Source organism: Aptenodytes forsteri, unplaced genomic scaffold (genome assembly GCF_000699145.1).
Source record: "Aptenodytes forsteri isolate BGI_AS27 unplaced genomic scaffold, ASM69914v1 Scaffold61, whole genome shotgun sequence".
NCBI lineage: Eukaryota > Metazoa > Chordata > Aves > Sphenisciformes > Spheniscidae > Aptenodytes > Aptenodytes forsteri.
Genome location: NW_008794443.1, coordinates 4,762,463 through 4,779,477, shown reverse-complemented (window position 1 = coordinate 4,779,477; position 17,015 = coordinate 4,762,463). Strand labels below are relative to the sequence as shown.

Here is a 17,015-nt window from a genome sequence, read left to right as displayed (position 1 = left end):
GTTGGGACAAAAGGTGGAAGGAGAGAAGTGCGAGATGGCAAGTGCAGAAGCAGGAAAACTTTTAGCAATTGAAAAAAAGGAAAACGAAGCCTGAACAATGGGGAAATGAGAAGCTAAAGGAGACAGCATTTGGAGGAGATGACTCAGTACACAGCAGACTACATAGATAGGCAGCACTGGAATATACTGGTAGAGCTGAGTGAAGATGGTGGTCTAGAGTAGTCAGGGTTGAAATGTACTTGCAAAGGTGGAGTAAGAATTTTATGTGCTCCTGATCTGTACTGCGCCTTCCCCACCCAGGCCATCCTTTCCTCTGTCTCCCAGGAGGAGCTATGAACACATCTCTGTTTACATTATCTTTACAAACAGAAAAGAAAAATGTAATTTTTCTGTTGAGGACTGCCCATGAATTTAAACAACAGACTTCAAAACAATGACATGTCAAAACAAGTATTTTAATGGGCTTCAGAGTCTGGATGAGTATCATGAATCTTTGTGTCATTGATGTGAACTGGTATCACGGGTCTTCCAGCTTTGTCTCTGACAGGGGTTTCTGTTAAATGGACACAGACATTTATGTTAGCCGTTCCTTTTCAGGGAGCTCAGAGGCATTTCAGGAACCTGTCTTGGATATCAGAGTGTACGTTCATTTCTGTGTGTGTGTGTTCCCTCAGCCTTCTATCAGATGAAGCAGCCCAGCCTCTTGGTGGATCTCATAAACTAAGCAGCCTGAGGTCTTGTCAGTATTTAAATAAGATGCCTTTATTCAGCCTGTTCCTGTTTTAGGTGTACTTCAATTCTGGTAATATATCTTCTCTTTTAAGTGGGAAATGTCACCAGGGCTCTAAAAGGAGAGCCAAATGTCTAAGGTGCTCAGCTGATAAGGTATGCCTGTTTTCACCCATCCCTTTGTATTGCCACAGGCAGCGCTCAACATAGCTCCAAAGAGATGCTCTTCTCCCTGGTTTGTACCGGCGGCAATGCCCCCAGGTGGTGCTGGCAGCAAGCTCCACATTGCAAGAGCATGCTGTGTTTCTGTTGTCCTGGCTACCTGTGGCCAAGGGACATTGCAGTCTTGAAAACCTTTTTGTGGTCATGGCCCCATTGCCCTGACAGATGCACTGGGTTATGTGATGTCCACTGAAGCCCGATGTTTTCTGGAGGACACAAGAGCCTCTCCTTTCCCAAGCGAGCCTGTCCTGCAGGCGGCAGAACAACTGCTTGCTCTGCAGCAAAAAGGGAGTTACAGGCAGACCAGACTAGGAAATGGATACTTCTGAAGGCCTGAGCATTAAAGATAGTGTCGCTAACATTTCGGATGAGAAGACCATTAAAGTCAGAAGTGTCTTGACATTTCCAGTGACGAGAGAACGAGGCAGCCAGGGCAGTCCCCCCATGCAGTGACTGCACTCCCTCACAACCTCCCTCCACCTAATGAGAGAGCAGGAGGACAACGAGGGGACACCTGCACCCCATCTCCATTCCATGGGTTGTGTCTCCTCTCCCCATGCCTTGGGGAAGGGATATGTGAAGGGATGCAGCTCTGGGTTTCATGTGTTATGAACGGAGCTTGAGGGGTAACAGATCCTCACGAGGACTGGAGGCAGCTGTGAAGAGGGAAAGGAACCTGCCAGGGTGGTGTAGCTCTTCCCTAGCATGTGGCCCACGATGTTTACCCCACAACCAGCAATGCTAATTAAGGAAGAAGTTACTGCTCCCTCAGCATCTCACATCACCCCCCTCCTTCAACAATCCATCATTTCCTTTATCCCTGTCCTGGTGTGTCAGGGTGATGCCCATTAAAATACTTGTTTTGACACGTCATTGTTTTGAAGTCTGTTGTTTAAATTCATGGGCAGTCCTCAACAGAAAAATTACATTTTTCTTTTCTGTTTGTAAAGATAATGTAAACAGAGATGTGTTCATAGCTCCTCCTGGAGACAGAGGAAAGGATGGCCTGGGTGGGGAAGGCGCAGTACAGATCAGGAGCACATAAAATTCTTACTCCACCTTTGCAAGTACATTTCAACCCTGACTACTCTAGACCACCATCTTCACCATTCCAAACACAGGACTCATGTCAGCTCTGCCTGCCTTCCTTCCAGCAGCATTATACGTGTAGACCATGAGGTCCACTCCTTCATGGGAGGAGTGCGAGCCAGCGTGCAGGAGGGGAACATTTCATGTGGAAAGGACTTTTGAGGGGAAGGCCCACACAGTCAGCTCAGGAGACAGCACCTTCTAAGACCGTGCTGGGAGAAAAATGCCAGAGCAAAAGCCTGAGAGATGTGGCCTTACTTCTTCGTCACCTGAGGTGGGGTGTGGGTGTGTGTGTGTGACTGACTATAGACAAAAGCAGGCATTGACTTTGAGAGCTGGAGCCATCCAGCTTCACTATTCAGAAATGCCACCATCAAGATGAGACCTGGCGCGCAGCAGCATTGAAGCTCAAGGAGATACATACTGGACACCCTCAAACCAGTAGCCACTTTTAAAACTTTTCTTTTGGGGCTGAGTTATAAAATGAAAATAATAATAATGTTGTCTTTCCTCATCAAAGTTTGGCTAGGCTGTATCATCGCTAAAGCATGGACAGACTTTCCATGCAAGACGATATTAAATAAGACTGTTTACTTAATATGTTGTTATATTAACTTTATTGCTTCTGTAACTGGTTATGTCACGACAAATCATGTGGCAGTCTTAGATATGTGTCTTTTTTCCTCTGAACAGGTAACGTGGAGTTTGTTTCCCTTGAGAACTGATTTTCTTTTCTAACTCCCACTACCCAAACTGTCATTCTGCATCCTTGAGTCTTTTTAGTCATCCTCCTATAAACCAGTCTTTGCGGGGGCAGTTCCTTTAGGGAACCTCTGAAGCCTATAGTATTGCAAGAAAGATTCCTCTGCCCCTCATGGGAAAAGCCCTTGGCCTGGGCAACAAACGCATCGTTGAATCTGCTGGTGCTGACCAGAGACCTCTTCTTGCGGTTGGTGGTGACATCCACAGAGGTGACTGGGTATTTCATTTGAGAAAGAACAGCCTCTATGGGATGAAGGACAGCCCATCTTCTACAAGAACATCTGACATCTCAGATGTTACCCTGACATCTCAGATGTTACCCTCATCGGGTAAACGTCATTAAAAAATGTGGAGTCCTTATAAATTCTTCTCTCCTTTAGCTGAAAACTTTTCCCTAATAGTGTCTTTCAACAATAAGGAGCCCAAGAGCATGAGGTAGTATCATCCCTAAGGGCCAGCTGCTTTGGTGGTGCAAACCAAGGGAGCTCTGTTCTCAACAGAGCTAGTTCATCTGAAGAAATAGCCCTCCAGCAGTATGGGCTGATTGCCCCACGCAGGTGACCTGAGGCTCAAAGTAAGTTTATTCCCTATGCAGTTTCAGACAGCCAGTAGTCTGTATAGCTGAGCTTGCTGAGATGATATCCCACACCCTCGTGTGCTGTCTCTTGCTACTAGTGAAAAGCGGAGCTCAAGCAGGTAACAGGCAAAATGCATGTGAAGGGGCGGGATCAGGGAATTCGTTTTGTTTCCCTAAACAGTAATAAAAATGCCCTCATGATCCCAATGCGCTTGCCATAACATAGTAAGACCACAATTAGCACTTAATACTATTTAATAAATATGCTGATTAACTTAGGCAACAGTAATCAGTAATTGCACAGATAAATAACAAACTCGACCCATCAGCAGTGTGAAACAGTCGTAAAGAAACAATACATTAATTCTGCTTTCCAACCATTTTAAGGTTGGATTTGGGCATCCCTCCCTAATATCCTGCAGAAGTCTTCTTCCAACATTGCAGATACATTTGGCTATCAAAGGAGTCTGTATTTCTTTATTTTGTATTTATTGCTGAACTGGGGACAGAAACCTTATCTATTATTTGGGGGACAGGGGGCTGTGAGAAAGGGAAGAATAGAATTAAACTGTGGTCTGAAAATTTATAATGCTTTTTTTTGATCAGGTTTGTAATTCAGGAAGGCTTTGAAAGAACATGTAGGTTCAAACCTACATGAGATGTAGGTTTTCAAACCAAAATGACTCTGATAAACCCAAGTCATAGAGTAGACACTTTGGGCACTCAAAGGCATTTCCCTGGGCTTGGGGACCCTGGGAATCCCGTAAAGCATCTACAGAGGCTCCTCACACCTCCCCCTTGGTCCCCACTTAAGAATGGGTCCCGCCAGGTATCTGTCAGGGATGGAGCTTGCTCTAACAGGGTGTCTTGTTCAGCCAGGCCCCATGCGGTGCTTTAAAGCCTGACTTCTTTTTGCACTTCCCATTTTGAGGGCCTGCATCCACAGAGCCCTCGAATACAGCACACCCGCCTTCCAGCATCCTCCTTCTGCAAACTTACATTCTTAAGGTTAAATATTAGCCAGCAACAGCTCACGTACATAGGTTTTGGCATTATTACTTGAGTAAATGTGTAATTACTGAAGGGAGTTTCTGAGGGAGGAGATGTAAGCTGCACAGCTCCTCCTGGGCCCCTCCAATGTTGTGGAGGAGCCAGGGCACAGAGCAGCTCACCTCGACGTCCTCCCTCGCCTGCGGCCAGCACACAGCCCATCACAGGGGCGGCGACGGGCAGGGGATTTCCGGCTCACAGTTGTCATGATTTACCCAATTCTGCCATTTCGTTTGCCCTGAATCAAAGGCACCCGGTATATACTGTATCTTGAAAACTTGCTCAGCAAAGAGTGCCAGCTGCTGCGGCGGGGCTGGTCTCAGCAGAAGGCAGCCCTGTAAATGACTTGCTGCTGACCTTTGATTGGAGTACCAATATTTAGCAAGCAAATATTTAAAACCACACCATTAAAAAGGGAGGCACAGCTTTACCATGGGGAACTTGGGCAAGGTGTGCTGCTGAGAAGGGCCTGGGCTGTGCAGGGGAAGGGGCAAGCAGCCTTCTTCCCCTCCTCTCCCTCTCCCAGCAGAGCAGCCAGCCCTGCCCATCATGCCCCCACCAGGGAAGGGGCAGATGCTTAGACCCCAACAAGGCGGATGGCTGCTGTACTGCCCAAGGCAGGAGTTTTAAAGCCCTGGAGGGCTGGGTGAAGCCGTTTCAACCCCAAAGGCAAAATAACTGCGGCCATCCCTCCCGCTCACGTTGCCTGCTGCCCCGCACAAGCAGAGGCTGTGTGACGGGGAGGCCACCTTGCCGATCCAGCTGCCTGGTCTGACCAGAGCACGGCTGGCCCCGGGGGACTGTCCCCAACTGCTGGTCTGTTGCCGTGGCTGGGACCCACATACTGACAAGTCTTCAGGAAATCAATTGGTCTTAGTCAGGTGCAGCAACAGGCCAAGAGGGTATTTTTCCCTCAGGAATGGCACAGAATTAGCTCTGTTTGTCAGTTTATAATTAGATACTTGCACTTAACAGTATTCTTTCTGTTGGATTTTTATAGTTTTGTCTCTTCCTTTTTAAACGTGAAAAATAATGTCTTAAAATAAAATAATGTAAAAAAAAAATTACCCTGGAAAGAGTCATCTATAAAAAGAGAAAATCCTTGCCAGGGGGATGCCACAGCAGTGAGCCCAAGCCACAGAAAGCCCGGTTGCAGGCTTCCCTTCTCCGCTGCTACTCAGAGGTTAACCAGGGTCTGTAAGCAAACAGCTTAAAGAAGGAGCCCAGCTTAGTGCCTGGGTGTCTGGGGCTGTCCCGGTAACCACCAGCCTAATGCCCTTCCAGCAGCCCCTCCCTCCCAAAGGTGATGCTAGGCAAACAGAGCCAGCCCTCGCCTTCTCCCCGCGCAGCAAGGAGCCCGCTGCGGGGACGGACTGGACCTGGGCTGGGGCTCAGGGACATAGCAGAAGAGGGTGTTTCACTTCAGACGGGCGCAGAGCCATGTATATATAAACCCTGGAGCAGCGGCCCGGGAGGATTGTTAAGCATACCCCACGCCTCGGCTCACCTGGCAGCGCGGCGAGGTGCTGCTGGGCATCCCAGCGGCTGAACCCCGGCGTACAGGAGCGTGGAAGCGATCTGCCCATGGGCTCCTGCCTGCTGCTGATGCTGATGCTGCTTCAGGCAGGTGAGTACCACCCCTCGGTCCTTCTCCCTCCCCATGCTTCCCCCTGTCCCGGAACAGCCTCTCCCCTTGCTGTCAGCTTTGCCTGCTTCACGGCAGGCACCTCGGTGTGGTTTGGCCAAGTGAGAAAAAAAAGCGCTGCTCAACTCTTTTCAACTTTATAGCATAGGGCTGTGTACGTGAGCCGCCTGCCCGCTTTACTTCCCTGGCAGTTTACATAGCTGGGGCTGTATAAACATGGGTCATTTTCTTTTTGGATAGTTTTCTGCTACAAAGTTGTTGGCGTCTGTGTTTCTTCATAGAAATACCCTCTTTTTATACCAGTGACTGTGGAGTAAGCAGTTTTCAATTCATCTGAATTTAAAATAATTTTTAAAAAGCCTGTTAAAAAAAGCCATAAATGTCTGCTAACATAAAGCCCCTACACACAGAGGCAACACAACCATAAACTGGCAGGTCTGAGGTTATACCTGCAGTACAGTTTGAAAATAAACCCCAAAACTTTGCCTTAATCTACAGCAAAGGCTGCCCATTTAAGCAGGAAATAGAAAGTGTGAGTTGTCAGATCCACTTCTGCTCACCTCCCTACAGGTATGTTCTCTGCTAAGGCGCCCCGTTAGGAGTATAGCTAATGATTGGACATGCTCCTAATGGGAGATGTGGCTAAATGCAGGCTGCTGTGGAGACTCGGACTTTTTCAAGGCTTTCCCAGCTGCGTTGGCTTGGCTGCCCAGCACAGAAAAAGCAATTTCAGTTCTTGGTCAAGTTATTAGCCATGCACCTGGATATCAAAACGTACTTGCTGGGGCTGACCTCTCAGCTGCAGCAACCCGCCGTCAGCTCAAAACCCAGCCAGCTTTCAAAGAACGAAACAGGAACATCAGAGGCCGCCTGGATGCCCACGTTATTTCAAGCTCTCGCAGAGCGCGCAGCCCTAAGCACCGTCCTTTGGACTCAATTCCCTTTGGGGCTTTCTCTCCGCTTTCATGAGCAGCTCCGCACTGTAATTACAGTTCCTTGATCTTCAGAGATATCCCCAAAAGAAGAATGGCCTTTCTTCTTCTGCGTGAGGTGCAGTTACCTTACACCAACCTCAGCTGTTTTCAGCCAGTGGCCAACAGACCAAGTCCAGCAGTCCTGGCTTAAGAGGTCATCGAAAGAAAAAAATGCAGGCTGCTCGTCAGGAGGCCTGAATGCCTACAAAGACGTTTTTGTCTCCATTAGAACATTTTCAGGGTCTGCAAACTGCAACAGGTTGAAAAAGCATGATTTTTAACCCAAAATCCAGAGCAGCTCACTGCTTGTGATTTCCCCTCGGGCGCCTGAGAGCTGAGCCTGCTCCTAACTCCAGAGCCCCTGCTGTTTAGACAAGGGAACTAGGTCATCTCTTTAGTTTTGAATAACACCCGCCTAATGCGTTTTTAGCATGAAACCTGAACACTCAAGCAGTGTTTAGGTGAGCAGCGCGGTTACTTTTTCAGGAACGTGCATTTAATCCCTAAGGAATGCCCCGGGAAGCATAAGGAGGCTGTGCGAAACCCCGCGCCCGCTGGGACTGCCTGAGGCGCCAATCACCAGGGTGGAAATGGTGGAGGGAAGCGCTTGTTCCTGCTGGGGGCTCGGGCTGCAGAGAGGGAGCAAAGCCCTGCCTTGTTCTTCACGGGGAGAGACCCTCCTTGTCCTTGCCGGGGGTTTGGATCAGGCTGGGAGGGCGAGCCAGCCCAGGAGATGCAGGGAGAGGCCCAAGGAAGGAGATTAGAGGCTAGGTTTTAAAAGGAAAGCAACTGTTTTAATAATAGTATTGAGTCCTCGGGTGGTTTAGGGGATTAATTAGTCCATGTTTGCACAGCACTTTGAAGAGGTCAAGCGTGCTGCAATAGCCAGGGGCAGGTGGCAAAGCAACTTCGGTGGTGGGTTCCCAGCTCCCAGGCGTCACCTCTCTCTCCATCCAAGCCCCCCGCAAAGTCCCCCCGTTTTGGCAGGCTTTTCTTTTCGCAGCGGCTGTGCACGGCTGGGACGAGCGGATGGGTTAGGCGGTTGGTCTGGGGGTTTGATGCTACTGGTGAGCAGCTTTGCCATGCACGATAGAGCTGTGCAAAGCGCACTTGGTCCTTCACAGTAAACCCAGGCAATAAACGCTCCTATTTGTTGCTATCGTTAACGTGATAAGCATCAATGTTTGCAGCTGAGCATCACAGTGGTTTGAGTATTAGGGACAGGGTACTCTTGGTTTCCATAACAGTTACTGCAAGGTAGAGTCTGTGGTTTCTAAAAAAGTTGCAAATTAACATGTGAAATCACAACACTCAAAAAACTCCAGACCGGTTTGGGTGGCCACCCGCACACTTCAGCTGACACAGAGCTCCTTTCGCTTCTTTTCCAAATTAATGCAGCCAACCTGATGTTACAACTTAAATGGAACATAATAATGGAAGTGGATGTAAGTGTTGCCAGCACTTTGAAATGCTCAAAAGAAAGCCCATATGCATACATCTTGGGTAACATAGGCACTCTATCCTTGACAAGGTATACCTTATGGGCTCAGGGACTTGTAGCTATCCCTGTACGCAAATTAGTAGTACTGTCAGCTCTTTGCCATCTGGAGAATGGGTTAAAATATCCTAAATAGGAGGGGAAACTCGGATAATATAAGACATCTTGGGCAACATAGAAACCTCATTTTTTCCGTAGAGCCCAGGTTAGGTCTGGCTGTGTGCTTGTTTTCTGCTGCTCCCTGTCCCACTTGGGACCACAGTGTAGCTAGTAAACTTCCCCAGGTTTGGGAGCTCTGGGGTGCAGTGAAGCCCAGCTGGCTCTGCAGGGTGCTGGCACAGGCCCTACAAAGCTTAACAGCTTGGGCTCTGTGATGTGCAAAACTGGGCACCCTGCTCCCAGATGCAATATAGCTGCAATCACATACTAGCATACCAGAGCTAGTAAGTTTTCCTTGAATTGAGGTCCCTGAGCATCCACCTCCTGGATAGCCCAGCCCTCAGCTAAGGCCCCCGCAGAGCCCCCTTTGCAGGGTGAATGTGAAGGCTAATTAGATTGTCAAGGCTGCACCCTACCAACCAGTCAAGACCAAAAAAATCCCCCTTTAAGGACTTTAAGAAAATCAGCATCAGGTGTGTTTAATCCCTGTGTGAAGCCATGTCCTGTCTTTGCAGTTTGGAAGGATGCTCTGGGAAAATCCCATTCGCTGCATACCCGAGGAATCATCGAACTGGCAGGAGCTATATCGTGTGGCACGGGACGGTCTCCCTTGGCATATATTGGCTACGGATGCTACTGTGGACTGGGAGGACAAGGCTGGCCTAAAGATAAAACAGACTGGTAAGAAGAACCTCAACTATGTGTCCAGAAGCAGTGCAGATCTCCCCAGTCTTCCCTGTTCATACTCCTGTGACTCCACGAACTCGTCACTGCCTCGTGGAGGGGGAACTTAGTGTATATGAACAGCACTGGGCAATTGTGAGTGAGGACCCATGTATCACTTAGGGTTTGAATGAGGATTTAACCACCTTCTGGATGAGAGCAGAGCTCTTGGGACCTGGTACTCTGTGGGGTGGAGGGCAAAGGAGGAACCAGGATATGATTAAATGAAATAGCTGCATGTTTATTCATAGAGAGCAAAAAGAGGAGTGACCAAGTTATTTGGAGGGTTATTTCACCCAGGTCCTGAAAATGGCAACGATGGGAATATCACTGTTTATCCTCAGGAGGAAATCCAGATCGTCGCAAAGAGTAACCAAACCTGTTGCCTTCATTGCCTGTTAATTCACACTGAATCAAGGAAGAACAACAACAGGGTAGAGCATGGTGTTATTTCCCCTCTTTGTTAGCGGGGAAGATGCTGTGCTTGTTATTCCCGAGGCTAAAAGCAATGAGTCTAGGAGGTGTTGCGATCAAAGGTTTCTTGTACTTTGCGATTAGCACACATGTAAATCCTGAGCGTGGTGGACTCTTGTGTGCTCTGAGCCTGTTATTTGCAATCTTGTCTGGTTTTAAACCTCAAAGACAGAGCACACAAGTCTATCTGTTTATCTACAGGCAACAGTCCAGGTGTTACCAATAAGCAAGCGCTGCTTTTAACAGGGGCAAAGGCAGCGTGCAGCGCACTGGGAAGGAAACTAAGCTTTCCAGAATATCCAGCTGTTGGACACATTTCGCATTGCTACAGAACCAAACTTTGCCGAATTGGACAAAGGAAAAAAAGGAAGAAAAGATGCCAAGGTTAAAGGCCAACTTCTCTGTGGGCATAAAAGAGCAGGTGTGCCTTAAAACTAGTGGAGCTGTCTTCGTTAAAGCAGCGAGACGTTTCACTCCCAAAGGCCTCTTTTCATGTCCCTGGTTTGTATCTATGAAACATTTCATCTACGAAACAGTCAATACGGGACTTACAAATAATGAGTAACTGCCCACAAAGTGTCATAGCTTTCAGCTGCAGAGATTTCCTTTAATTTTCAGTAGTATCTCTTGACCTGCTTATCACCATCTACAGAAGTGTCTGTAAACGTGTTTATTATTTTTGTTAGCCCTTTACCAACTCCCATAATCAGGCCTTTAAAGTAAAACACAACTCCACTAATCTGGAGTACTTCTTTTACAGAAGGGCTGAGCGGAGTCACCCAAAAGCTGTTTTCCATAGAGGTTGAATGATGCCCCAAGTTTAGGCAACTGAGAGATGCGAGTGGTCAGCACTCCTGAAAAACAGACAGAGAGTAAAATATGGCCATGTGTTCATCAGACGGTGTTTCTGCTGCTGTTTGATTTCCATGGGATGTGGGTTTTATTCTAATGGCAGAAAATGAGACTCTGCAACTGGAAATGCCTCAAAATACCAGATAGTTTGTAAAAAGGAGGCTTGATCTGTTAAGTGCATTAATTATTATTCCTTAGCTGCAATGCTTGGCTGGGGAAAAAAAAAAAAAGAAAGGTTTTTAGTTAGGTTCTCAGCTACAAAGAATCAGCAATGCCCCACTAGATTTAGCCCTAAAAATTTCCATTTTATGTTTGCTAGAGGAAACTTCTGATATCTGTTACGGAGAACTACTGCAAATCAGTGCGCAACTGGAAATGCCTCAAAATACCAGATAGTTTGTAAAAAGGAGGCTTGATCTGTTAAGTGCATTAATTATTATTCCTTAGCTGCAATGCTTGGCTGGGGAAAAAAAAAAAATAAAGGTTTTTAGTTAGGTTCTCAGCTACAAAGAATCAGCAATGCCCCACTAGATTTAGCCCTAAAAATTTCCATTTTATGTTTGCTAGAGGAAACTTCTGATATCTGTTACGGAGAACTACTGCAAAAATCAGTGCGGTTGAGTACCCCATGCCTGTCAAAGTGACCACATTATTTTCCATATTTGCTATTCTAAAAAAGAAAGGAGTGGAGTGACAAAACTACTGGCCTTGAGTGACAAACACTGTTTGAAACGACTCACTCCCTTGACATTTCTAGGTTCGTTACTGAGACCCTTACAAAAGGAGTAATTTTCTTGTGAGTAATTCAGTCAATCTGTCTAGACAGAGCTAGAGTGCATCTAAGCACCTCTCCTTTACGGGAAAAAAAAAAGAAAAGCCGTTGAGTGGGTAATCCTTTCATAAGGTTTATTCCACACATTGACTTTGATGTGGTGTTGTCAGTAATTACCTTTTCCCTTTTGTTCCACTCTCGCAGTCCCACCACTTCAAGACATAATGGCATCTCTTCCGCATAAAGTCAATAGATTTGTTTCTCCTTCTCCTTCCTGTTCCCCCGGATTGCCGCAGCACCCATTTTGTAAAGCAGGAGCTGAAGGTGCTCAGCATCTCCCTGAAAACACCGAATGCTGTGAAAGGCAGGGTGGCATATATGGCTCATCTAAGTCCTGGCAAACTCACAGGGAGGAGTAAGATTTCCCCTCAGTTGCCGAGTTAAAGCAAAACAAAAGGACACACAGCGGTGGCTGTGCTGTTAACATGACAAACACAACGTGACAAATTCTTACCTTAATGGCATTTGCACAACACGGGGATCTGGCCAGCTGATCCCTGCGGGCCAGCAGGAGCTGTCTGTAGCCATTAGGGCTGTCCCGTAGCCCAGAGGTGATGAACAGGTTGCTTACTAACTAAGTGACACGGTTGTATTTGTTTTCCATACCTGTTGACCAGTGCTCTGCCATAGTGTTGGCTGACTCTGTTTGTGTTGGTCTAACCAAGCGTTAGCAGGTTATTGGTTATTAAAAGCTTAACACCACACTCTGACCCAGGTGCAGGAAAGGGCATTTCCAGACAGGATGGGACCATTGAAGGTAGCAAAGGACAGCGATAGGTTTCCTCACTCTTCATTCCCTGGCAGTTCTTTCAGAGCATCTGAAAGAGATGTTTGTAAAATATGAGTCAAAGTCTTCTCGCTTTGTGTTGGTGTAAGTGGAAGCTGGTGTAAGTACATGTCACCTCTCTGCAGTTAAGGGTAGCATTAAGAGGAGACGGTGTAAGTGGAAGCAGAATGGTGCCTCAAATCCTGTGGTCCTGCAGAATTTATGCAATCCCCCTGATTTTGCCAAGCCAGCTAAGGAGCAGCGAGTTCTCACAGCTAGCTAGCACACATCTCTAGTCCACCTTTGGTTGTCCTTGCCTGATTCACAGACCATCTTTCGCTCCCTCCGAGATCTTTTCTCACTTTTCTCCTACCTCTTTTTCTGTTCGTTCCCTTTGGCTCTCCATGAAGAGCAATTTCATTGCCTTGGCCCACAGGTTCCTAACTCCTCCCTTTGCCCGTCTACCCTTGTGTTGTTCCTCCTCCCCACAGTCCTCCATCACTGACACCAACTTTACTGACTTGACTACTGATTCACTCTTCAGACCTCACAAACCCTACGATTTCTACAGCCGGCACTCTGCCTCAGCTCAGCCTGGTTCCTGGCTCTCCACCTCGGCCTCTTGTGCTCTGTCCCCCATATAGGAGACACCCATGATAGGCCCGCTCTGCCATCTACCTCCTTGAGGATGGATGAGGCTGTGCTGCAGCTTCAGGTATGTTAGCCAGGGTGCCCCGGGCTACAGCAGCTCCTCCAGATGACACGTGCCCCAGTTGTAGCTCAGTGCCGTAGTCCATCCCAGTCATATCATATGGCACACTGCATAGGGACTCACATGTTGGAGGAAGCTGAGACTTTCACACTTTCCACAAGGCTGCGAATTCTTCTCTCCTTTGGCCTTTCACTTCTAACCTCTTCAGGACAAGCCCAGGAGTGAGGTGTTACTGGACCAACTGTTACTGACCCACAGCCTGTTACTGCCGTCATGTCCAAAAGAACCTGTTCCATGAGCTAATAAGGTCTTCTCAGTTACAGCAATTGCTGTAACTCCTCATGGGAAAACTTCTAGATACATATATGCCATAGGGCTTAGTCCTATTCTGAAGTCCTTTGAGGAGCTGGCATGGAGGGCGATACTAGTCTGCTACTGCTAACTTACATTTCTAGGTTTCACAATGCAGTGAGTAGGCTGGTTGTAATCATCACACAGGTTTCACCTTTGCAAGCTGAGAAAAAAAAGGCATTTAGTTTGCAGACTCATCCGTGGGATGAAATTGCTACTTTAATTACTAAATCGGGAGCTCAGTCAGTAGGGAAAGCACACTGGACTAAATTCAGCCTGCGTGTAATCACAGGGGGTAGTTGAAGGCTGTATTTGATCTGACTGGTCTGATCCTGTTGTCTCTTTCACATGATTCACCTGATCTAGTTCCAGTCATTTTATTAGAATTTGCGTCAGTGGTGGATCTTCTTCTTTGCGCTTCAAAAATTGTTGTTTTTTCCTGGGCTTTATCACCTCACACAGCCCACCAGCCCTCATATCCGTAAACCAATTTCTAAAAGGGCAAAATCCTCCTGCAGCAGAGGGTGATGAAGTTCGTGATGTTCCTCAGCTCTCGGGTAAGGTACTGGCAGCTCCCAACGGGTCTCCGGAGAAGCCCCACTTCCTGCACAAGGGACCTTTATCCTTCTTGCAGGATTTTTCCACTTTTCCAGAGGGATATAATGGTGGATCCCAGAGTGCATCGCAGACTTTTATTGACTTCATGTACACTGGTCTCAGGCCTTGAAGATAACGATCAAGGTCTTCAGCTGGATTTGGGCAGTCAGCACAGCCATGCTCCCTCTTGGCCAGCTCATCCACGTCTTGAAGGCATTCACATCTAGGACTCAAGTTCCCTAAAAGCTGTCTGCTATTCATTTACCCCTAAGATCAGCTTGCCTTGGTGCTTCCCAATTAGTAGAGTGGTTTCTCTGTAGAATCCCAGTGATCTTGCAGGGACAGCTTCTGGAAATGCAGAAGCTTCTGTCACTCCTCTCTGGCTCCAGCCTCTGACCTTGTGTCCTTGCTCAAACAACCTCCGTTATCTGGCAGACAACCTGTCTAAGTGCTGAATCTTTTCTCGGTATATTTTGAGTCACTAAACTACCAGAATAAAATTCAAGTGGGGTCAAGTTTTCTGTAAATTCTGAAGTAATTGATAGTAGGAATTATCTCACTGACTAGTCTGTAGGACAGATATCATCAGCTGAGCTAGTCACCCCCAGCCCCCTCTATGGTCAATGAAAAGTAATTGCACTTTCAAATGCAATGTTTTTCACCTATGTTAGATCTCTGCAGCGTAATATGAACTGTGTCCCAGACATGCATAAAGGCAATATAGATCAATGCCTTAGATGGAGATGTTTACATTTAGGGATCTGAAGTTAGCTGATATGAATCCCACCATTGAGGCTGATGAGTTTGTAGCCATCTCTCAGAAACTGGATGGGTCAAAGAGCACGTGGCAGGTCCAGGTGAACTGAAGAGATGAAGCTACTTGGTGATGCTGAGAAAGGCAAAAAACATCCCAACTCCAAATTCTGAGATGGGTCTAAGCCTAAGCCAGTGAGCCAGCATCACGCACCTCATAGGAACGCTTCAGCTCCGTTTCAGTGAATGGGACTACCATGTGTTGACCACATCTGCCTTTCTGAGGGCAAAAGCTTGGAGGAAGAAGCACGATGGTCATGGGAGCAAGTACGGCATTAATGAGCTCCCGAGCCACATGGGCTTTCAAAGAGATGCTAGGATGCTTGGTTCATCAACAGACGATTTACTGACAGGCTGGGGCAAACCTTGCTGTTGTAAGCGGTGCGTGAGTGGAGCACTCCTGGAGTATGTGCAAACACCCCTGAGCAAAACATGCAGGATGCCTGAACCCAAACTCTACATTTTATTCTCTCCCAGGTGCTGCCACAGGCACGACTGCTGCTATGACAAGGCAGAGAAGGAAGGCTGTAGCCCCAAGGCGCAGCAGTACCGGTGGGCATGTGAGCAGAACGCCGTGCGGTGCGGTAAGGAAATGCTCGCTCGCGTTGGGTTCGTTTTGCTCCCTCCTCTGCAGGCGCATAGGCTGACCTAGGAGCTTTGTGGGCCTCAGAGGTAGGTCTGTGTACGCTGAGATGGTTTTAAAGCCGCTTTGGGCAATATCTGTTCTCCTCTGAGCTCTCTTCCCATCCCTTGCCTGGATCACTAGGCTTGCCGAGAGTCCCCAGCTGGAGCTGGGAGGAAGGCTGGAGCCCCAGCACTACCTGTCCCAGGTAACCTGAGTCCTCCCCAGGCTGAAGAGCAGGAGTGGGGGCCATGGAGCGGACGAGCCATCTCAGTTTGGCAAGGATGCAGATGCCTCTCTGGAGAGTCTCTGTCCACCTGCATTAAGTACACCTGCTCCTTAAAGACGCCTTCCCAAAGCTGTGCGATGGTCTGCCTGTGTCCACTTCTGCAGGGGTGGTCTTCCTGTGGCAGTTTTGGCCCTCCCTCCAGTGGGACTGTTCACCGTTTTACTTGCCATTATGTACTGCTAGAGGAGAGCCATGCTATTACTCATGTCTGTAAGGCAGGTTAAACAGGGTGCCAGCCTGCATCTTTGCCTCGTGTGGGACTCCAGCCTAAAGCCCGAGGGCTCCAGTGGGGATTTTGAAACTTGCAGAGTCAAATGCTCTCAAGTGCCACAGGCGTACAGTGAATGTAGGCTGTGCTCAGCTCTACAGCTGGTACCCAGTCAAGAAGGTCTTGAATTGCACAGTCACAGCCCGTCAGTGGCTCGCACCAGTTTGTTTTGACATACACCAGATGACTTGAGTCTTAGAATTTGTCACTTCTATTTCTAAGTCTTCAAAAAGTCCCTGATGGTAAAATCCATTGTAGAACACTTCGAAAGTTTGAAAAGAAACATGTGAGAGTAAAACTTGTCCCCATATCATCAAACTTACTTGCTTGAACATTAAAAGACTATTTCTACCTTGTCAGAAGACCATATTCTACTGGTGCAATCCTCAGCCTCTCCGGCAGCTGAAAATGTGCCAGCAGATACAGGATGTGGCACAACACATCTGCAGTTGCTCTTTTCCAAGTGCCAGAACAACCTATTAAATACAAAGTGCTGGCTAAGGAATGTATCGCTTTAATGTATAACTGCTCTCCTTCCCGCTTAACCATATTTCCATAGCTGGCTGATATTTTCTGCTAGCTATTTTGATATGAAAAAAAATGCTCTTTCTTTTTGCTGTGAAGGAATAATCCTAGTTGCGGATGAGAGACATATCATCAAGTCCCTGAAACATGTGCAATGTATGTCCCATAAAAGTGCACTGGGCTGCAGTTGTTCCAACCTGGCTAACAAGCATTAGTTAAAAAAAATGCCATTAATTCCTTAACTGATGTCCAGGTGAGGCCTGAGAAGCATCCATCAACTGTTTTCCGCAAGCTCTCAGCAGGCTTCACTTCCCCTGACATGCCCCACGGGGAGGAACAATAGAAATGCGTTCTGAAGGCAAATTTCCTACCCCAGGCTACAGCACAGCAGGTTTTACTGAGGTGTAAAGGTATCATGTCTGATCCCATTCAAACAAAAGGGATGAATAATAGCCTGGAGAAAAGGAGGCTGAGGGCAGACCTCAT

The 17,015-nt window shown here is 47.5% G+C and overlaps 1 protein-coding gene across 1 annotated transcript in view; it reads left to right on the top strand.

The window, feature by feature from the left end:
* Window positions 1-5,988: 5,988 nt before the first annotated feature.
* Window positions 5,989-17,015, top strand: part of LOC103907483 (group 10 secretory phospholipase A2) — a 13,564-nt gene continuing 2,537 nt past the window's right edge. The window contains exons 1-3 of the mRNA XM_009289676.1: window positions 5,989-6,056; window positions 9,221-9,386; window positions 15,303-15,409. Of these exons, the coding sequence (XP_009287951.1) occupies window positions 6,014-6,056; window positions 9,221-9,386; window positions 15,303-15,409 (316 nt within the window). The 5' untranslated portion in view covers window positions 5,989-6,013. The remainder of the gene's footprint in view (window positions 6,057-9,220; window positions 9,387-15,302; window positions 15,410-17,015) is intronic.